Genomic DNA, 21563 nt, shown 5'->3' on the forward strand with positions numbered 1-21563 from the left:
CCAAGGACTAATGACCCCTGCCCACCTTAACAGCTTTAATGGGATATCACTCACATGTGCAAAATTTACCTATTGAAGGTGTACTATTTGGTGGTTTTTGTATATTCACAAAGTTGTGCCACTGTCACCACTTTCCATTTTAGAACATTTTCATTCCCTGAAAAGAAACCTGTACCCATTAGCAGTCACTTCCCATTCCCCTCCCCCAGGCCCTGGCAACCACTAATCTATGTTCTGTCTCCATGGACAGGACATAAAACACAGTATCATAAATGCGGTTTTTTTGTGATTGGCTTCTTTCTTTAGTGTGTTTCAAGGTTCACCCATGTTGTAGGCTGTATTAGCATTTCATTCTTTTTTTATCGCTGTATAAATTCCACTGTATGGATGTACCATATTTTATTTATTTATCTATTTATTTGGACATTTGGATTGTTTCTCCTTTGTAGCTATTATAAATAATGCTGCTATGAACATTCATATGTGAGTTTTCATGTGGATGTGTGTTCTCACTTCTCTTGGGTACAGAGTGGAATTCCTAGGTCATATGGAAACCTTATGTTATGCATAACCTTTTGAGGAACTGCCAGACTATTATCCCAAGGGGCTACACCATATGATCTGCTTTTGACACATGGGGAGACTGAGGCCCAGAGAAGGCAAATGTCCTATGCAAAGCTACACAGAACTCTAAGTGCAAGAAAGCAGGAGCCAATCATGTAAATGGCCCCAGTCCCTGCCCATTCTCACCCTGCCACGCCCTCACCCACTGTTACCCTCTCCATTCCTTGCCAGCCAGCAGCAAATCCCTTCACACCAGTCCCTCCCAAAGGCTCCCTGCTATCACGTCAGGATCGAGTTCACCTCTGAGGGATGATTTACAAGCTGCCATCTGGCCCCATGCTGCCTCATCTCATCTTTTTTTTAAAGCTACTGTATTGAAACCTAACTCACACACCAGACTCTTCACTCATTTAAAGGGTCTAACCCAATGCTCTCACATCTTTTTATTCTCTACCCTTCAGGGCCACACAGGCCTTGTTCTGGTTTTGTGAAAATGCCATCACCTTTGCTTTCAGGATCTTGCACACCGTCTCCTCTGTCTGAGATAGTCTTTCCTTAAGTATTTCCCTGGTTCTGTATATATTTCCTGTGATCCTTCATATCTTGGGATGATACTTATGCTGGAAAGCCTTTTCTGACCACCCAGGCTGGATGGATGGCCTGCAGGACATTCCCACAGTGTCCCTTGGATCACACTATCATGGCATTGACACATCAGTCTGAACTCTTAAGGTCTGGGAGTGTGGCTTGTTCACATGCAGCGTCTGGCAGATGGTCAGTGAACAAGTGAATAGAAAGATCTGAAAATATGTAACACGACACTGAGCATATTGTAGAAGTCCCATAAACGTTTGCAGACTTTACTGCTTACCAGGACAAGGGCAATACCTCCTTCTGGTAACATTCCAGACAGTTTGTGTGATTAACAGGTAAAAATTATTATTTTTTCTTGTCTGGTGCCCTTGCCACTTTCTTCTGGCAACAGTACCCCAGTTTTCCTCTAAGGAATCACCTCTTTCCCACCTTTGGTCTTTATAGTTTAGGTGGGGCTAAATAGTCCCTAGAATTTACACATGACCTACATCAGGTCAATTACCTGACTTACTGGAAATTTTCAGAAAGGAGTGTTTTCTTTTCACTAAGCTCGTGTCTCCTTAAGAAGACAGCCTGCCTCAGACTAGAAGCAGAGTTGAGAAAGCAATGCAGTCATAATGACATCATTTGAGAACCTGGATCCATCTATACCTGAAGCCAACTGACCAGTGGACATTCTGCCATTTACATTCCTTTTAAAAAAATTGCTTAAGCCAAGTTGAGTTTCTATAACTTGCAGCTGCAGCATTTCTCACACAGTAACCCTCCATGTCGTTCACTTATATACCCACCCATCATACCCCTTTTGACCAAATAGAAGAACCACACAGGTTTTTGCCCCCAAATGTAGGTTTACCTACTATTCTCAAATCTAAGTCATGATTATTTTTCTGTGTTGTGTTGTATCTCTGACTGTCCATATTAAGACTTCTGTGTGTGGTACTTTCCACACCATGATCAGTAAAAGGACACTTCAGATTGTCTTAAATGATTCTAGGTGTTAAGTCCAGGTTGATGGAAAGGTTAGGTGCTCATTTAGTAGCCTGGCCCAAACTGAACTCCAGGAAACACACACGATGAGCACTGTATGCTGAACTAGTGTGCTGATTCTGAGAAGAGCCTGATAAAACGAACAACGGTTTTTCCTTTGACTACCTGCTGCCAAGGACATGTGCATTTATCATCAACATGAGGGGTCAGAAAGAGCTCACATGTTTTATCCACCCAACTTTGCTACAGGGAAAAAGATAAACTTTGTGTGGGTGGAGGCAAAATGAAATGTTCAGAGATGCCTCATGGGAATGAGGGTGACATCACTCAGTCATCAAGTACTGCTTGTATTCCAACACAACCTGCCCTTTTCGGTACATACTATACCACACCCCACTTATTCAGGGTCCAGCAAATTGTGGACGTTTTTTTTAAAAACAGGTTTTCTTTTTAAGTTTATTTTGAGAGAGAGACAGTGCAAATGGGGTAGGACAGAGAGAGGCGCAGGGCTTGAACTCACAAACTAGGAGATTATGACTTGAGCCGAAATCAAGTCAGACGCTCAACTGACTGCGCCACTCAGGCTCCCCAATTGTGGACATTTTAATCTGTGGGCCTTTGCTGGTTCTATCCTGTCTGCTTGGAATGCGCTTCTACATTGCAGAACTCTTTTGAGACCGAGGTCAAAGGTTAGCTCCCCCTGTGGACCCCTGCTCCTTTAACATTGTGTTTAAGCAGCTATTTTAAATATCTTTAAAGGTCAGATTTTCTTAGCGTAGGTCTGTAGGTCACTATGACTAGGCTTTGGACTAGGTTCCTGGAGTTGTCTGGGAACTCTGTGCGTCTGTGCCTGTGTGCATTACTCTGGAGGGGGGAAGGTCAAACCACCAATTTCTTATGTGTCTCTCCGATGAGTTCCTTGAGGGCAAGGGTCACATCTTTTTCATCTTTGACTCTTCAGCAATGATCCACAATGGACACTCATAACTGTGGCAGAAGGCTGTTAGTGACCCACAGAGGCAACATTTCACAGGCAGAGAAAAGAGGATGGTTTAATTGGTAGAGTCAAGAGTTGTTGGTTCTTGATTACAGTGTTCAACATGCAAATTACATTCGCCTCTTGGTACAGAAATGGCACCCTGCCACTTCCCTGGGACAGTTAATCCAGACAGAATGATTCCTAGGTCGCCCTTAACTACATGTCTGCCAGCAATTGCCCTTTCTCCCTTCTTACAGCGATATGCAAACTCTTACCCAGAATAACTGGGAAATGAGGTCTTTTGTTCAACTGAGTAGCCATATTCGGTACAGCACTGTGGATCTGTCAACGGATTTGATATGTTCTGAACTCCAGCTCAAGACCTCACATTATGTAACCTATCTTTGATGATCCCAAAGGCACTTGAGAATCCGGCAGTGTCTCAGTGTCGCCGATTTTCACCGGACAGTGTTAAAGAGATAGAAGGCTGGCTAAGTCTGTCCTAGCCCTGGGTATTCAATCTGCAAAGAGCTTATTTGAATCAGGTTTTGACATGTTTGCTGTCTATGTCACTCTGTAGGCTCAAAATGGAACAACACAGGGAGCTTTCACTTTGCTCATCCATAGCTCCTAAATTTTCAGTAATGAAAATGTATTATTTGTGTAAAGAAAGTTGTACAAATACTAACAAAAAATTAAAGGTAAAACACAGGGTGTTTGGATCCCAAGAAAACAAGCGCTCACTGTGGTCAGAAGTCAGGCTGATTGCACTTAATAACTAGGTATAATTGACAATGCTTTTTCCAAAGACTGAAGTTTCGCTAAGTTTTATATATTATTACTAGCTTGAGTATTCCCCCTTTGACTTTCATTACTAGAGTCATCAGAAGGAAAATGTAAAACATTTTAAAAACAGCTGTTTCTGGGCAAGTCATCCAGCATAGACTCCTCAAATCTCTAGTTTCAGACATACAGGGGAACCCGGCTCAGACAAGAACAATTCTTGCTGCACACCTGCCAGCTCATGCATCTTCCTTTTTATTCCGAGAGGCTCCAGCTCAAACCAAAGTTACAAAGTCAAGCACTACTCTGAGTTCCTGATACAGCAAATCCCTGCTTGGTCTTCAAAAAATAGAGGTCTGTAATTCCTTTTTGAACATGCCTTCGAAGTGGAGGTCTTTGGCCATGAGCTCCTCTTCGACATCATCTAGTGCCCACTGGTGATCCGTCAGCTCCAAAGCTTCCCACTCTGTCTGCAAAGGAAGAGGACACCAGGGCAGGGAGAGGAGGGCTGTTACTAAGAGCAGTGCTGACCTGGGAGCATCTATTCTGCCTAGCAGCTGGACTAAGCTATTTGCACGTATAAACTCATTTAATCCTATGAGGTAGATACTGCTAATTGCCCGGTCTGCCTCCATGCTCAATTTATAGGTGAAGAGAATAAGGCTAAAATAGGAAAACAAATTTGTCTAAGTGAGTAACCAATTACATTTTTTTTCCATTTTAAAAATTTACTTTATTTATTTTGAGAGAGAGCAAGAGCGCAACTACTGCTTTACTTTCTGTATCTTTGGATTCATGTATTCAGGATAGAATATGTGGCCTTTTCTTACTGGTTTCTTTCACTTGGGATGTTTTCAAGGTTCCTTCCTGTTGTAGCAAGTATCAGTACTTCATTCCTTTTTAAGACTATATATTTCATTGAATACTTCCATTGTACATACACTGTACTATTATTCCCAAATGTTTCATTTTGTTCACGTGTTCATAAGATGACGGTACATGTGCATTGTTTCTACTCTTAGAATATTCTTAGTGCTCTGAACTTTTCTTTCTTTTTTTTTTTTTTTTTAAAGATTTTATTTTAGGGGCACCTGGGTGGCTCAGTCAGTTAAGCGTCTGACTTTGGCTCAGGTCATGATTTCACCGTTTGTGGGTTCGAGCCCTACATCGGGCTCTGTGCTGGCAGCTCAGAGCCTGGAGTCTGCTTTGGATTCTGTGTCTCCCTCTCTCTGCTTCTCCCCCGACTGCACGGACTCTTTCTCTCTCAAAAATAAACATTAAAAAAAAAAGATTTTTTTGTTTTAATTTTATTCATTTTATTTTTTTAAGTTTATTTATTTAGAGAGTGAGTAAGCACATGATACAAGCAGGAGAGGGATAGAGAAGGAGAGAAAGAAGCCCAAGCAGGCTCTCTGTGGCCAATGCAGAGCCTGATGTGGGGCTCAATCCCACAACCCTAGGACCATGACCTGAGCCAAAATCAAGAGCTGGCTGCTCAACTGATTGAGTCACCCAGGTGCCCCTAAGACTTTATTTTTAAGTAATCTCTATACCCAACATGGGGCTTGGACCCACAACCTTGAGATCAAGAGTTGCATGCTCCACTAACTCCAGGTGCCCTTAGGAGTTTGTGTGGACATAGGTTTTCAATTGCCTTCGTTATTTACCTAAGTGTGAAATTGCTGGGTCATATGGTAGCTACGTATAACTTTTTTAGGAAAGGTTAAAACTGCTTTCCAAAGTGGCTGCACCATTCCCAGCAAGTAGGACAGTTCCAATTTCTCCACATCCTTGTCAATACCTGTTAGTGTCCATCTGTTTTTATTATAACCATGGAGTGAGTGTGAAGTAATATCTCCTTGTGGTTTTGATTTGCATTTCTCCAGTGGCTAACAATGTTGAGCATGCTTTCATGAGATTATTGGGTATTTATATAATTTCTTTGGAGAAATTCTTATTCAAAACTTTTGCCCCCTTTTAAACTGGGTTGTCTCTTTATTGTTGAGTTCTAAGAGTTCTTTATTCTGAATACTAGACCCTTATTAGAGATATGATTCGTAAACATTTTCTCTGATACTCTTTTCTTTCTCTTAATGGTGTCCTTTGAAGTACAAAAGTTTTCATTTTGACCCAGTTCCATTTACCTGCTTTTCCTTTTGTTGCTTGTGCTTTTAATGTTACATCTAAGAAGTCACTGCCTAATCCAGCATCACAAACATTTTACAACTACATTTTCTTCTAAGGGTTTTATGGTTTTAGCTCTTACATTTAGGTCTTTGACCATTCAAAGTTTTTCCTTTTTTTATTGTGGCAAGAAAGATATGTAACATAAAATTTGCCACTTCTAACCTTTGTAAGTATACAATTCAATGGCATTAATTACATCCATAATGTTGTGCAACCATCACCACTATGTATTTCCAAATTTTCCATCCCCTGAAACAGAAACTCTGTACCCATTAAGCAGTTAAGACTGTTCTCTCCCCCACGAAACTGTCTTGGCACCTCTGTCAAAAGTCAATTGATATTAAATGTAGGGGTTTATTTCTGACCTTTCAATTCTATTCCATTGATCTGTATGTCTATCCTTATGCCTGTCCCACAAAGTCTTGATTATTGTAGCTCTGAAGTAGGTTTTAAAATGAAGAAGTATGAGTCTTCCAACTTTGTTCATATTAAATGCTAGTTGGGCTATTCTGGGTCTCTTGCATTTCCATGTGTATTTCAGGATCAGCCTGTCAATTTCTGCAAGAAAGGCAGGTGGAATTTGGATAGGGATTGTGTTGAATTTGTAGATCAATTTTGGGAGTACTGCCATCTTGATAATATTAAGTCTTCTAATCCATGAACGTGGGTGTCTTTCCGTTCATTCAGGTCTTTAATTTCTTTCAGCAATGCTTTGTAATGTCACTATACAAATCTGTCTTTCTTCTGTTAAGTTTGTTCCTAAGTATTTTATCCTTTTTGAAACTATTGTAAATGGAACTGTTTTCTTAATTTCATTTTCAGATTCTTTATTACCAGTGTGTATAAATACAACTGTTTTTTTTAACTTTTTAATTAGAAGTTAAAAAAATTTTTTTTAAGTTTATTTATTTATTTTGAGAGAGACAGAGAGAGCACAAGTAGGGAAAGGTCAGAGAGAAACGGGGACAGAGGATCTAAAGCAGGCTCTGTGCTGACAGCAGAGAGCCTGATGTGGGGCCTGAACTCACAAACCATCAGGTCATAACCTGAGCTAAAGTCAGACACTTAACTGACTGAGCCACCCAGGGGCCCCTTAATACAACTGAATTTTTGCATATTTATTTTGCATCTTCTAAAACCTTGTTGGACTTGTTTGTTACCTCTAATAGTTTACCTTGGGGGCTCCTTACAATAGTCTGTATAAAAGACAATGTTATCTGCAAATGGAGGTAGTTTTCTTCTTTCTTTAAAAAAAAATTTTTTTTTAATGTTTATTCATTTTTGAGAGAGACAGACGTGAGCAGGGGAGGGTCAGAGAGACAGGAAGACACAGAATCTGAAGCAGGGTCCAGGCTCTGAGCTGTTAGCACAGAGCCCAATATGGGGCCTGAACTCATGAACCGTGAGGTCATGACCTGAGCCGAAATTGGATGCTCAACCGATTGAGCCACCCAGGTGCCCCTCTTCTTCCTTTGTACCGTGGATGTCTTTTATTTCTTTTTCTTGCCTAACTGCCCTGGCTAGATCATCCAGCACAATGTTGAAGAGAAGTCGCAGGAGTGGATGTACCTATCTTGTCCCTAATTGTTGAGGAAAAGCTGTTAGTGTTTCACCAGAGTTAGCTGTGGGTTTTTCATTAGATGCCTTTCATAGAGATGAGCAAGTTCTCTTCTATTTCTAGTTTGTTTGTTTGTTTGTTTTTTAAATTTATTTATGTTGAGAGAGAGAGCCCAAGCAGGGGAGGGGCAGAGAGAGAGGGAAAGAAAGACAGAATCCCAAGCAGGCTCCACACTGCCTGCTGTAGGGCTCAATTCCACGAACTGTTGAGATCATGACCTGAGCTGAAATCAAGAGTTGGACGCTTAACTAACTGAGCCCCCCATTTCTAGTATTTATCATGAAAAATTAGTGATGTTTTTCTGTACAAAAATTATACTGGATATATACACTGGATATATTCCAGAGTCATTTCATGAAAAGGCTCTAAGTATCGATTTTTTTTAAATGAAATTTGTATCTGATGTCCACAGGGTCCAAACAGTTCAAAATATTCTAAAAGTTTACCTGCTGCCTCTGAAAGGACTGTTTTTACAGCTTCATTTACAGTGTGGGTTAAATTTGTGTGAACATTTAAAAACTAGTAAAAGTACCAAGAATCTCCAATTCGCTTAACAGCTGACTGTCTCAGGAACAAGAAACATGTAAACTTTTAAAATACATTTTTTTGCTAAATTTAAATTTAAATTTAAATGATGGAACCAAACATACTACACTCACTTCAGGGAACTTATCTTTAAAGTAACTGTCTGGTAATGCCTTTCAGAGCTTCAGTGAAGCTAGAAGGAGATGTAAGTGTACCTTGAAAGCTTTGTTGGTGTCTGCAGGCATGGCCATGGCTGCTCCAGTCATCTGCTCCTGCATCATCCGTGACTGGTCAGCGGCTGCAGGGTAAGATACACCTACATGAGTGCCAGGGTTCAGCAAGCACCCAGCACCCTCAGGGAAGAACGGCCCTTACACAATACTTGCAGTTGCTCAGTGGTGTGTTACAGAACCACAACTGGCCCTGCCACACACTGGCTATGTGTCCTAGGGAAAGTCACTTACCTCTCCTGAAAAATGGGCAGGGGAATAACAGAAGATAACCAAAGGAAGTGCTAAACTTTCTTTCAAATTTAAACAATAACAACATCTATCAGTTATTGAGCAACTACTTCATGTCAGGAGTGCTTTACATAGTCTACCTCATCTCCTAACAACCTACCCTGAAATTACTTATTAAGGTCTCTAAGGTACAAACAGGCAGAGGATTAGAGTGGTTAAGTAACTTGCCCGAGGTCCCAGCCATTAAACAGGAGAGCCAGGATTGGTGTTGGCAAGAACGCAGGTCAATGAACCAACTGGCCAAACCAGGCCTTCTTTCAGCTTCAGCTTACAGGCTTGCATCACTGGTCCTGGATTCCTCACATGAGGGTATCAGACTTCAGGGAACTAAATATTGTCCCTGTGATTGCCACAGAGTTCAGATCTTCAGGTGACCCTGGATTTTTTTTTTTTTTTTAAGATTTTATTTTTGAGTCATCTTTATACCCAACGTGGGTCTTGAACTTAACAACCCTGAGATCAAGAGTCACATGCTCCACCGCCTGAGCTCCCCAGGCACCCTGACCCTGGAATTTTTAAGACTCTTGTAGGATACCTTAGAAACTTAAGAATAAGTTTAAGGAGTGAAGCATTGTACTGAACTATGTCAACAAATAGCACAAACTATGTGAGTCTTCTGGCCCTGGCGTGAATGATTCGTCTATCAAAATATTTGCTTATTAAACACAATGTATTTCTTACCATTATCTTGGCCCAGAATCAGAGAGTAAATGCTCCGAAGCCCAAAGACATTGAGGAAGTACCAAGATGCAGAACTCACCCTAGAGAGCAAAAGTGAAACAATGTAGGGAGTTATTTTAGCATTAACATAGTTCACACTTTTCTATCACCCAAAGAGTATACAAAGAAATCAGAGAATGTAAAGAAATCATTCGGGGTAGGTAACAGTTGGCATAATCCACCCCTGGCATTTTGAGTGGAGTTTCAATGAGAAAAACCAAAAACCTATTCCAGTGAAGTGTGCAAATTACAAATCTTGTTCTTTAGGCAACACCACTTTTAGATTTTGGTTTGTGTTTTTATAAAGGAAAGAAAGTTCTTACCAGGATGCATCTAATGTGAGTAGTTCAATTCCTTGCTGTAGCATAGGTTTAAAACGGAGGGTCAGTGGAAATGGGACTTTGGCTGCAGAAAAGAGAGAAAAAGTTCACAATCCCTCCTTGCTTTAAGAATAGTTTAAGTGTGGATGCACGTAATCTTTCCCTGATGAGGTGGGAACTCTGTACCATACACAGTTTGGAAAATGATTTCTACCAGGAAATTTGTGTCAATTTCTGAAAAAATAACTGTCAGATGTCACTCTGTTATAGTTCCTTGAACACCAGCTTCTCCAATGCTTGCGAAGCAGGGACTCTGAGCTATGACCTACAATCAGAAAAGAAACTTGCACTAATCTGTTAAACCCAAATTGGAACATGTACACATAGAGAACTATGTTACTAACAAACAAAATTGATTCAAAAAAATTATAAACAAAGACAAACAACTCACCCCAACACCTAGAAAATAAAGTCAAAACATGCTTCCCTTCATCCTACTTAACTAGAATTAATTTTGGATACAAATGAGCAAGCCATTTGTTTAAATTCCTATTTGAAAAAGCATCCATATCATGAACTTACCATGAGTTTGGAATAAGAGACAAAAAATCACAGGATATTAAATTTTTTTATTCAAAGAATGTGATTAGTTTCCAATAGAGAATATGGGACCCATTATATTAGTGTCTCAACAGCACTGGGATTTCTCTGAACAAGGACATGGGAAAGGATCATAGATGAAGTAAACCTGAAGTATTCTGGGTCTATAACTTACTTGTGACAAAGCCTGAGAATGTCATGTTGATCCATCCACCAATAAGAATCATAGGGAGAACATTTGTTACATTGCCTTTCATCATGTCTGTGAGCATAGTGGGATCTATAACAAAAACAAGAGACCACTACATTTTATGACTGTCGACAAAGACTTCTTCCTGATTTTGTGTAAATCTTATTTTTTTAAATGTTTATTTATTTAAGTAATCTCTACACCCACCGTGGGGCACAAACTCATGACCCTGAGATCAAGAGTCACAGGCTCCTCTGACTGAGCCAGCAGGTGCCCCTTAATTTATTTGATAATTAAAGTAATACACAAGTTCAATGTAAAAAATTCAAATGACATGGAAACATAAGATTTAGACAGTTTCTCTGAGCCCACTCTCTAAACACTTTTAACTGTCTGTTGCATATCTTTCCATCTTTATACATACATATATAAAATATGCACATATATGTACATACACAATAGTTTCTCTCTATATATACACAGTTAAAGGATACTATGCTTAAATTCTACTCCTTAATTTTGAAAAGATAAATATATTGTGACTGGTATAATGTCCCTCTCTTACTGTTTTCAGTGTCTTCATAGGAGTCTACTGTGTGTGGTCACACTACTTTTGGGTGGATCTATAGGTTATTTCTAATTTTTTTTCTTTTTTACAATAAACACTGTTGCCAACAACTACCTAGTACATAAATCTGCATGTTTATGTAAGTGTTTCTGTAAGAGAAACTCTTAGAAGAATTTCTAGGTCAAGGGGTTTGAACATTTAAAATTGACAGATACTGTCAGACTGTCTTTCAACAATAGTGAGAGGGCCTGACTTCCCATGACCTTGACAGTATCAGCTTTGTCAAGCTTTCGATCTTTGCCAGTTTAACAGTCTAAAAAGGACGTCTTGTTCTAATTTTCATCCTGTGGATTTTAGCGAAGTCAAGTATCTTTACACACACGTAAAGGTCTTGTTTCTTATGGGTTTTCTAAAAGATTTATTAAAATCAATTCCAGTACCTTCTGTCTGGGTTTCTTACCTAGAGAAATGGGTATTAAAATGCGAGAACAGCCAATACAGAATAATAAATTATTCTGTTTTACTTTAAAAGTGCTACATTTTTTCCCATGACTGGGATGAGTGGAAGAAATCTGTGAGAGCAAAAACTGTAGGGTGGGCCAAGCAATCATGTCTGACAAAGAAATGGCTGGGCTGGGGGAGTGGTAAGAGCTCCTCCTCATTCAGGCAGAAGCCGGGTGGCCATCTGTCAGCAACAGGATCCAGGCACTGGGTGGGAGCTGGGACTGGGATGCTTTTCCGACTCTGCTCCGCAGAGCCCTGGGTCCTGGGGAACAGCAAAGGGAAGAAGACACAGGGACGGTGGCTCTAGCCTCCTCACCCCCAGACGAGAGCTCTTTTTAAAAAATCCACTTTATACACTGGGGTTCCCAGAAGATTTATTTGAAAAAGAGAACTCCACTTGCATAGGTTCCCCATACTAGATATCTCTAAGGTCCCTTAGATTACTATCTTACACAATTTAACATTTCAATAAATCAGCATCCTCCCTCCCCTCCCCCCAACTCATGTTAAGTATCTTCCTTAAAGATGACAGAAGGAATCAACATACCAGTCATAGGAGAAGGAGGCACTACCTTCCTTTTAGTTTTTTTGAAAAATCCATCCTCTGGGTTGTTGAAGTAATATTTTCGTGTCAAGAAAGACTAGTAGAAAAGAGAGCTTTTTAAGTTTTAAAACTGTGACATAGCAAACTGTCAAATTATTCCCCAGAGGTTGAGTCAGAAGGCCTTTGGAATAGGCTGTTGCACTCAGAGCTGGCAGCCAACCTGACACTTTAGCTGAGTCACATTTAAAAACAATTTCCTAAGAAGGGTGAGGTCACAATGACAGTAGACACCACCAGACCACAGCTTAATTACAGATTTGCCAGACTTCAGCTTTCCCCAAAGAGTCCCCTTATAAAACATTCAGATATCTACTGCCTTCAACAGTGAATTGGGGAGCTTTTAATAAAAGATAAATGAGTACCTGTTTGGGAATGTATTTTCCATTTTCCCTGAGGACTCTGCTTCGAATTAGGACTTGACTGAAAAATACAACCAAGACAATGAGATTTTTAAAACTGAAACACTAGAAGAAAACGAGAGAATAAAAGTAGACCTATTTAAACACAAGAGAGGGCCTATTTGGCAACAGTCCTGTGGGGACACTTGTCAAAATACGAGTGTCCTTAAAACCAATATAACATATTTAACCCAACAATTAGGTTTTCAAAGAAGCATTTTTCAGAAGTCACAGTGTTCATGACTAAAGATTTCTTAGGAAGACACATTTGGAACATCACACTCTGCTCTTTCTTCCTTTATAATAAGCTAAGAAGGAACTTTCTCTGAGTGAAAAAGAGTAACAGTTGGATGCTCCTCAGAAGATGTGAGGGCAGGAGGAGGGAGGAAGGGTGAAGATAAAAGAACAAACTTTTTAAACCCTACAGAGACATGACTACAGGATTTGACAGGGTTGCTATCTGACAGACAACAAATAGAAGAAATTCCATCACGATTCAGACTGCTAGTAAACTCTCAATAAACGTTTCCTGAATTAGTACATCATTTGGTGATTTCTGAATATAAAATCATTAAAGATAATAGAATAATAGACAGTGATACAAGTGGGTGGTGCTAAGATACACATACCATACAGAACAGAGATCAAAATACTAATGTTGGCTAGGTTTTCAAAAGTTGTTTTATTGGGGGGAAAAAACCTCAAGTTAATGGAAATCCTTCTTGAAAAGTGAAAAAAAAGCAGACAGAAATGAACAAAATGAAAACTGTGTGCCTAGTTTTCTCTCTCCTCCTTAGGTGTTTTGTTTGTTTGTTTTGTTTTGTTTTGTGCAAAAAAGGTGATTTTGTTAAAGCACAGGATAGGACCAGTGGGCAGAAAAGACCTGCTCTCTCTCCTCCTTAGTATAAACCACCTGCTCTAATCAGTCAGTCAGTCCCCTTAGGGTCCCCTTGTCACCATATGCATATTCTAGCCTCTCCATCTGCTGGGAATGCTCTAGTGCCACTCTCATTCAGGAGTTCTACCCCATCATATGTTAACACCTTCTTCAAGCCCCACCTTCTCCATGAAACTGCCTGGTGCCCTCATGGAATTCTCTCTGGTCTTCCTCCTCTTGACTTCATTGGCTCTATACCCAGGCCTACAGAGGTGACATGTAATATGTTCTGTCCCTGGGAGCTAATCTAAAGTTACTCCAAGTGTGGCCTACGTACCAATGCTGGTCTGTGACGAGGTTAAGTGCAGACATTGAGAGTAAGTGTTTAGAAACTTTTATAGGGGCGCCTGGGTGGCTCAGTTGGTTGAGCATTTGCCTCTTGATTCCGGCTTGGGTCATGATCCCAGGGTTGTGGGATTGAATCCCATGTTGGGCTCTGTGCTGAGTGTGGAACCTGCATGGGATTCTCTCTCTGTCTCCCTCTGTCCTTCTCCCCCGCTTGTGCACCTGTGTGCTCTCTAAAATAAAAAAAGAAAAAACCCAAAACCAAAACAACATATTAAAAAAAACCTTTACATTAATTTGTTATTAAACAACATCCAAATATATACTAAAATATCTTACAAAAGCACCAGTCTATGATCGATTGGAAATCAAAAAATCAAAAAACTGGACCTTCACTGATGTTTAGGCAGCACTGAGTCTAGAGTAACAGTAAAAATTTAAGCTCTGGGGGCGCCTGGATGGCTCAGTTGGTTGAGCATCTGACTTCAACTCAGGTCATGATCTCGCAGTGCGGTGTTTCGAGCTATGCGTTGGGTTCTGTGCTGACAGCTGGGAGCCTGGAGCCTGCTTTGGATTCTGTGTCTCCCTCTCTCTCTGTCCCTCCCCTGCTCATGTGTGCGCCCGTGCGTGTGCACTCTCTCTCAAAAATAAATAAACATTAAAAAAAATTTAAGCTCTGGAGTTGGACAGATGGGTTCACATCCTGGCTCTGCCACTTATTAGCTATGTGACCTTGGGTGAGTCATTTAAATTCCCCATGTCTCCTTTCATATTCTGTACAACAACAGATTTATTCTTAGACAAATACTTTTTGAGCTTCTGAATGCCATGTACCATATTAAGTGCATGAACAACAGTGATCAAAAAGCAAATACCTCATAAAGGTTAAAGTCTAGTGGGAGAGAAAGACATTGATCAAATAACCATAAGAATAAATGTGAAATTCTCCTGTTATGTCCTAGGAAGGAGAGATGGATATGATGGGAGTGTATAATACAGGGATTTGATCAAGTCTAGGAAGTCAGGGTCTGGAAAAAAGCTTTGATGAGGATGTATGACTAAGTTGGAATCTTAAGGATGACTAGAGATTACCTTGGCAAAGTGCTGGAGGGAACGGCATGGACAAAAGCCCTGAGGCAGGCATAAGCACTATGTCTTTGAGGACCTGAGAAAAGGCCACATGGCTAGAAGAAAGAGAACTACAGAAAACATGGTGAAAATGAGACTTGAGAGATACACAAGAGCCACACTATACATAAGGCCACATGGGTCCCACTGTATTTTTTTAATTGTGGCAAAAAATACATAATATAAAATTTACCAATGTAATCATATTTAAACACAAAGTTCAGTAGTACATATACATATATAAACACAATGGAATATTATCAGCCACAAGAAAGGAGATCCCGCCATCTGCAACAACATGGTTGAAACTTGAGGGCATTATGCTAAGTGAAATTAGCCAGACAGAGAAAGACAAACACTGTATGACCTCACTTTTATATGGAATAAAAAAAAAAAAAAGTCAAAAAGAAAATAGAATGGTGGTTACTGGGGGCTGAGGGAGATGGACAGATGCTGGCCAAAAGGTACAGTTAGAAGATGAGTAAGCTCTGGGGATTTAACATACAGTATGGTGACTAGAGTTCATAAAACTGTGTAATGTACTTGAAATTTACTAAAAGAGTAGACCTTAAGCATTCTCAACATCAATTAAAAAAAAAGTATGTGAGGTCATATATATGTTAATTAACTGGATTATGGTAATCAATTCAGAAAGTATATGTATGTCAAATTGTCATATTCTACATTTCACATAGCTGTAAAAAAACCCTGAAATTATGACATGCTACAATACAGATGAACCTTGAAAATGCTGTGCTAAGTAAAATAAGATGGGCACAGGGGGACAAATATTGTATGATTCCACTTACATAAGGTATCTAGAGTAGTCAAACTCATAAAGACAGAAAGAATGCTGGTTGCAGAAAGTGGGTGGAGACGGGATGGAAAGTTATTACTTAGTATGTTCAGAGTTTGTTTGGGATGATGAAAATACTGTGGAAGCAGATGACGGATGATGGCACAACAGTGAAAATGTACTTAATGCCACTAAATTGTATACTTAAAAATAGTTAAAATGGTAAACTTTATGTTATGTATATTTTACCACAATTTAAAAAAAAGAGTGGGTACATGTCTGGCTCAGTTTGTGGAGCATGTAATTCTTTTTTTTTTTTTTTAATTTTTTTTGAATGTTTGTTTATTTTTGAAGGAAAGAGAGACAGAGTGTGAGCAGGAGGAGGGGCAGAGAGAGGGAGACACAGAATCTGAAATGGGTTCCAGGGTCCGAGCTGTCAATGCAGAGCCTGACGACGTGGGGCTCAAATTCACAAACTGTGAGATCATGACCTGAGCCAAAGTATGTCGCCTAACCGATTGAGCCACGCAGGCGCCCCATGTGGAGCATGTAATTCCTTATCTCAGGGTTGTGAGTTCGAGCCCCATGTTGCGTGTGGAGTACTTAAAAAAAAAAAAAAGGAGAAATACTGAGGATTTTAAACTGAGTTCTTCATACATGTTATTTTGTTTAAAGTGATTACCACTGTATTTGGCATATCCTAAGCACCAGGTTAATGGTATTTGTTATTTTTCTTTTGCATGTTTTATCACTTGGACTGAAACTCCCTGACAGTAGGGTCTTGACCTTGTCTTATCTTATACCCCACAGCTTATGGTACAGCACAGGGCACATAACAGGTCCTCAATAAAAACTTGTTCAGCATAGATAATTCAGAACTTCTGCAGATACTGTGATCAAAGAAACTCAGGTACATCTCCTATACTTACACTGCTGAGCAATTTCGTAGAATTGGGGTTAAAACCATGACCCTGAAGCATTTCAACCCTAAATCAAGGTAAACTTAAATTATCTTGTATATTCTAAACACTCACTTTCTCTGAGGTCTGCAAATGCTACAAGACATTTTTAATTTTACATTTTTGCTGGTTTTTTTCAAGTATTTACTTTTGAGACAGAGATGGACAGGGGGGAGGGGCAGAGAGAGAGGGAGACAGAATCTAAAGCAGGCTCCAGGCTCTGTCAGCACAGAGCTGGACACGGGGCTTGAACTCACGAACCCGTGAGATCATGACCTGAGCCAAGGTCCGACGCTTAACCTCTGAGCCACCCAGGCGCCCCCATTTTTACTACTATTGAAAAATAAGTTCTCATACTGGTTATAAAGACAAAGTGGCTCTCTTGCATTGCTAATTTGCAATTGAAACACTTTTCTTAAAAGGAAGCTTTAGTTTTTAAAGTTGGTATTTCTCAAACTGGGGTTTAATCATATATTAAAGACCTGAGTTTTTTTTTTTTCCTTTCCTAAGAGTCAGTATATTCTTTGAGCTTGAGCACCATTTTTTACATACATTCTATTCCTAACTATGTTCTAATATATTTTATCTATATATCTTTCCATTTTGGTTTAATATATTTTAGAAAAATTTTAGTAAGTTTTGAGGCACTAGAAGCTTAATAACTTATGAAACCAAATGTCCCATTTTGTGACCATTCAGTCTAACAGACACTTATACTGTATTTATCTATTATATTTTAATGTTTATTTATTTTTGAGAGAGACAGACACAGCACAAGAGGGGGAGGGGCACAGAGAGAGGGAGACACAGAATCTGAAGCAGTCTCCAGGCTTTGGCCTGTCAGACAGAGCCTAATGCAGAGGTTGAACTGAGAGATCATGACCTGAGCTGAGGATGCTTAAGTGACTGAGTCACAGAGGCGCCCCAACTTATACTGAGTTAGAGGAGTGTTTTACAACCAGAAAACACTTTGCCTTGGTTTTTGGCAGGTTTAGAACCAAGTGCTCAGCATTCTATCCGAGTTCAAAGGATAACTTGGTGGGGTACTGTCACACCATGTCAGAACTAGCATGGTCTAGATACCTCACATAAAGGAAGGAATAATTGTGACCAGAGATGTTTGAGTTTTCTCCAAGACAGTGGTCCTGCATTGGGATGGTACTGTCCTGTAGGTGGCCTTCTGGAAATCTGTCAAACTTTTTTTTTTTTAATGTTTAAAAAAATTTTTTTTAATGTTTATTTATTTTTGACAGAGAGAGAGAAGAGAGAGAGACAGAGCATGAGCGGGGGGGTGGGGTGGGGGGGGGGGGGGGGGGGGAGAGAGAGAGAGTGAGACACAGAATCCGAAGCAGGCTCCAGGCTCTGAGCTGTCAGCACAGAGGCCGACAGAGGGCTCAAACTCACAGACCGCGAGATCATGACCTGAGCTGAAGTGGGACGCTCAACCAACTGAGCCACCCAGGCACCCCTAATGTTTTTATTTATTTTTGAAGGAGAGAGAGACAGAGCATGAGCGGGGGAGGAGCAGAGAGAGAGGGAGACATAGAATTTGAAGCAGAATCCAGGCTCTAAGCTGTCAGCACAGAGCCCGATGTGGGGCTCAAACTCACGAACTGTGAGATCATGACCTGAGCCGAAGTTGGACGCTTAACCGACTGAGCCACCCAGGCGCCCCTGTTGAACTTCTTTGATTGTCAAAATGATGGGGCAGAGAAGAAAGAACATGTAACTGTCATTTATTTGTTAGAGGAAAGGGATGCTAAGTATTCCTCAACGCTGGAGACAGTTGTGCGATTCAAAGAACTGTCTCGTATCTCATACTATTTTGAATATCTCATCGAATTGCTTTTAATTATCTGAGCCTCAAACCTAATTCCATTTTTTTTTCTTTTTTTTGGACAGGGGAAGGAGCAAGTGATTTTTATATATATTCAATTTCCAGGTATGCAACTACCAAGTATATATAGGGAAAATTGCACTTTGTTTTGTTCAGAACTATATCAAGAGTAGTTCAACATTTAGTAAAATCACATCCAAAACACTCCCTTGTGTAGTATCTAAGTAGCTAACACACTGTATCAGCCTACAGTTGAACCTGTTCCACTTAAGGTGATTTTACAGTGAGGCGCATGCTGTGACTTTTGCATTACGCTTTTTAGGATCATTGTGAACAAGCACTTATGAAATAAAAATTAAATTAGTTTTTATTGTTCCTTAGTGTTACAACTAGAGCATTATGTCATTTTTGTTAGTGAAGCATAGTCGACACACAGTGTCACATTAGTTTCAGGTGTACAAAACAGTGATTTGACAACTCTGTACGTTGTGCTACGCTCAAATGTGCAGCTACCATAGGCCACCATACACCGCTATTACAATACCATTGACTATGCTGTATCTTTCATCCTTGTAACTTATTCTTTCCATAACTGGAAGCCTGTACTTCCCATTCCCCTTCACTCATGTTACCCATCCCCCATTTCCCTTCCCTCTGGCAACCATCAGTTTGTTCTCTGTATTTATGGGTATTTCTGTTTTTGTTTGTTCATTTGTTTTGTTTTTTAGATTCCACATATAAAGGAAATCATTTGGTAATTGTCTTTGTCTGACTTATTTCACTTAGCATATAATACCCTTTCGGTCCATCCTTGTAGTCACAAACATTAGGTTGTTTTTTAACAAAACATTTTTTTCTATAGATTGCACGAACTGTGAATTTCATCTTGGGCTAGAAAAAGGGGCTGTCGGTGTGCTATCATTCAAAACATCATTCTGAAATCACATAGTGAACCAAGAGCAGAAAACCGGCAGAGAAGCTATGACAGCAGGAATTGTGGTTGAGAATTCAACTTAGAGAGTGAGACTGATTGGACTTCAAATACAGGCACAATATTCTGGTTATTTTGGAAAGGCTAATTAACTTCTCTGGCTTTCTTTTCTTCAACTGTAAAATTGGGTTCAGAATTATCTAAGTTGAGGTTATTGTGAGGATAAAATGAGAACAATTAAGGGGCGCCTGGGTGTTTCTGTGGGTTAAGCATCCAACTTTAGCTCAGATTATGATCTCACGGTTTGTGGGTTCAAGCCCCACATCAGGCTTTGCACTGACAGTGCAGAGCTTGCTTGGGATTCTCTCTCTCCCTGTCTCTCAAAATATATAAACTTAAAAAAAAAAAGAACAATTTATTGGTGTCAATAATAAATGTCATATTGCATCTTTCTATAGCCATCCTTTCTTTGGTGAACTAACTTCAGGTTATCTCTAGGAGATCGGTTCTCATCAGTTCTGAAACTGATGCCACAGGAAAATAATTGAAGTGGCTGCTGTGGTGTAGTGGAAAGAACTCCAGATTTGGGAACCAGAAAATGTGGCCTCAAGTCATGAATGTCACCCTTTGTGACCATGAAACCTCTTAAGCCTCTGTCTCTGTAAAACGGGACAGCAGCATCTATCTCATAGAGTTGCTCTGAATTTTAAATAAGTTAATAAATGCAAGTGCTTAGCATGGGTAGAAATGTTGGTTTGTTATTATTCTCAGCATATTGGGAAGTACAACTGAAAATGATAAAGCAGTGCTTCCCAAACTTCAGTCACTCTCATTCCATGGTTATGATTTTTGTCTTATTTAGCACTTCTACTCTTAAAAAGTTAGTGTTTTTTACGTGTCAACTTTTTCTACTTACATGTTTTAAAATAAATATCGAAATTGCCAACCAATGGAAAAACAGTATTAGTTGCCACAAATAGAACTTTTAACATAAATACAATGAAAACAAAATTTAATAAATTTTAGCAAGATACCACTGCCTGTGGAAAGTTCTGAGGCTTGCTCTTTCTTAAAATGGGAGATCAATAAGTGTTACGGATGTGTTAAAGAAACAGCAACATTTACCTGGGAAGGTCTCTGAAAATAATCACAACGATTGGCTGGAAAATGTTTTTTATTTTAATATGGAGGGGGCACACGTCTAGATTCCTAAAATCATCTCAAATTACCTCTCCCCACAGATAAATACTGTAAGGAAGCACATGAGTAACAAGTTGCCTCTATTCTTGGAAGGGAAATGATAATTACAATCCCTCACATCTCTATGGCAGTTTTACATTTGCACAGCACTTGGTTACTTAATCTTAGCTGACCACCACAGTAGTTTGGTAAAACGGGTAGTATAAACACACCCACCTCCTATATAGTTCATTGATAAGAGGGTTAGCGACTGGCCTAACAACATTAACAGCAACAATTTTTTTGAGCACTTAATACGCCCCAAGCCCTGTACTAAAGGCTTTGTAGCCTTCATATAAAAGTTAATCCCCACGCCTGCTCTATGAGGCATGTCCCGTTATCCTCATTTTACAGATGACGAAAGTGAAACACAGAAGCAACACAGCCAAGGTCACCCAGCCAGGGGGAGCGCGATGTGAACCCGGACAAACTGATAAAACCCCTGTACTTTCTTGCCCAAGGTCACGGGGGAGTGAGGCCGCCGGAGAGGGAAGGCGCTGACCTGTCGGAGACTTGTTCCTGGGTGAGCTTCTTGTCACTCTGCAGCAGGATGGACACGTAGTGGCGGATCATGCCCACAAAGAAGGTGATAATAACGATGGGCAGGACCACCCAAAGGCGGATGTTGGAGTCGAGCAGCAGCTCTGGCCCCGCCATCTCACAGAGAGCCTGCTCCCACCAGGTGTAGCCGAGTTTCTTTTCCCCGAGGCACGGAGGTCCCTCTTTGATTTCGCCTCCCGGCCTTCTCCCGCCTCTCAGCTTGGCTGGCCCCAAACCCTACTCCGG

General features: G+C 40.1%; 1 protein-coding gene across 2 annotated transcripts; it reads right to left on the minus strand.

Annotated features, from left to right (window-relative positions):
• Nucleotides 1–4149: 4149 nt before the first annotated feature.
• EMC3 (ER membrane protein complex subunit 3) lies at nt 4150–21552 on the minus strand. 2 transcript variants are annotated; one of them, XM_049640990.1, is made up of 8 exons: nt 21280–21552; nt 12630–12687; nt 12211–12304; nt 10577–10681; nt 9805–9886; nt 9443–9522; nt 8456–8538; nt 4150–4380 (listed from the first exon to the last, which is right to left on the minus strand). In XM_049640990.1, the coding sequence occupies exons 1-8, from the start codon at nt 21432–21434 to the stop codon at nt 4252–4254; spliced, it is 786 nt and encodes a 261-aa protein (XP_049496947.1). In that variant the 5' UTR covers nt 21435–21552; the 3' UTR covers nt 4150–4251. The 2 variants fall into 2 exon arrangements, with proteins under 2 accessions (XP_049496947.1, XP_049496948.1); XM_049640991.1 differs by lacking the exons at nt 12630–12687; nt 21280–21552 and adding an exon at nt 11620–11925 and having other exon boundaries at nt 12211–12566.
• Between the last annotated feature and the right edge of the window lie 11 nt (nt 21553–21563).

This window comes from Panthera uncia, chromosome A2 (genome assembly GCF_023721935.1).
Source record: "Panthera uncia isolate 11264 chromosome A2, Puncia_PCG_1.0, whole genome shotgun sequence".
NCBI classification, from domain to species: Eukaryota; Metazoa; Chordata; class Mammalia; order Carnivora; family Felidae; genus Panthera; species Panthera uncia.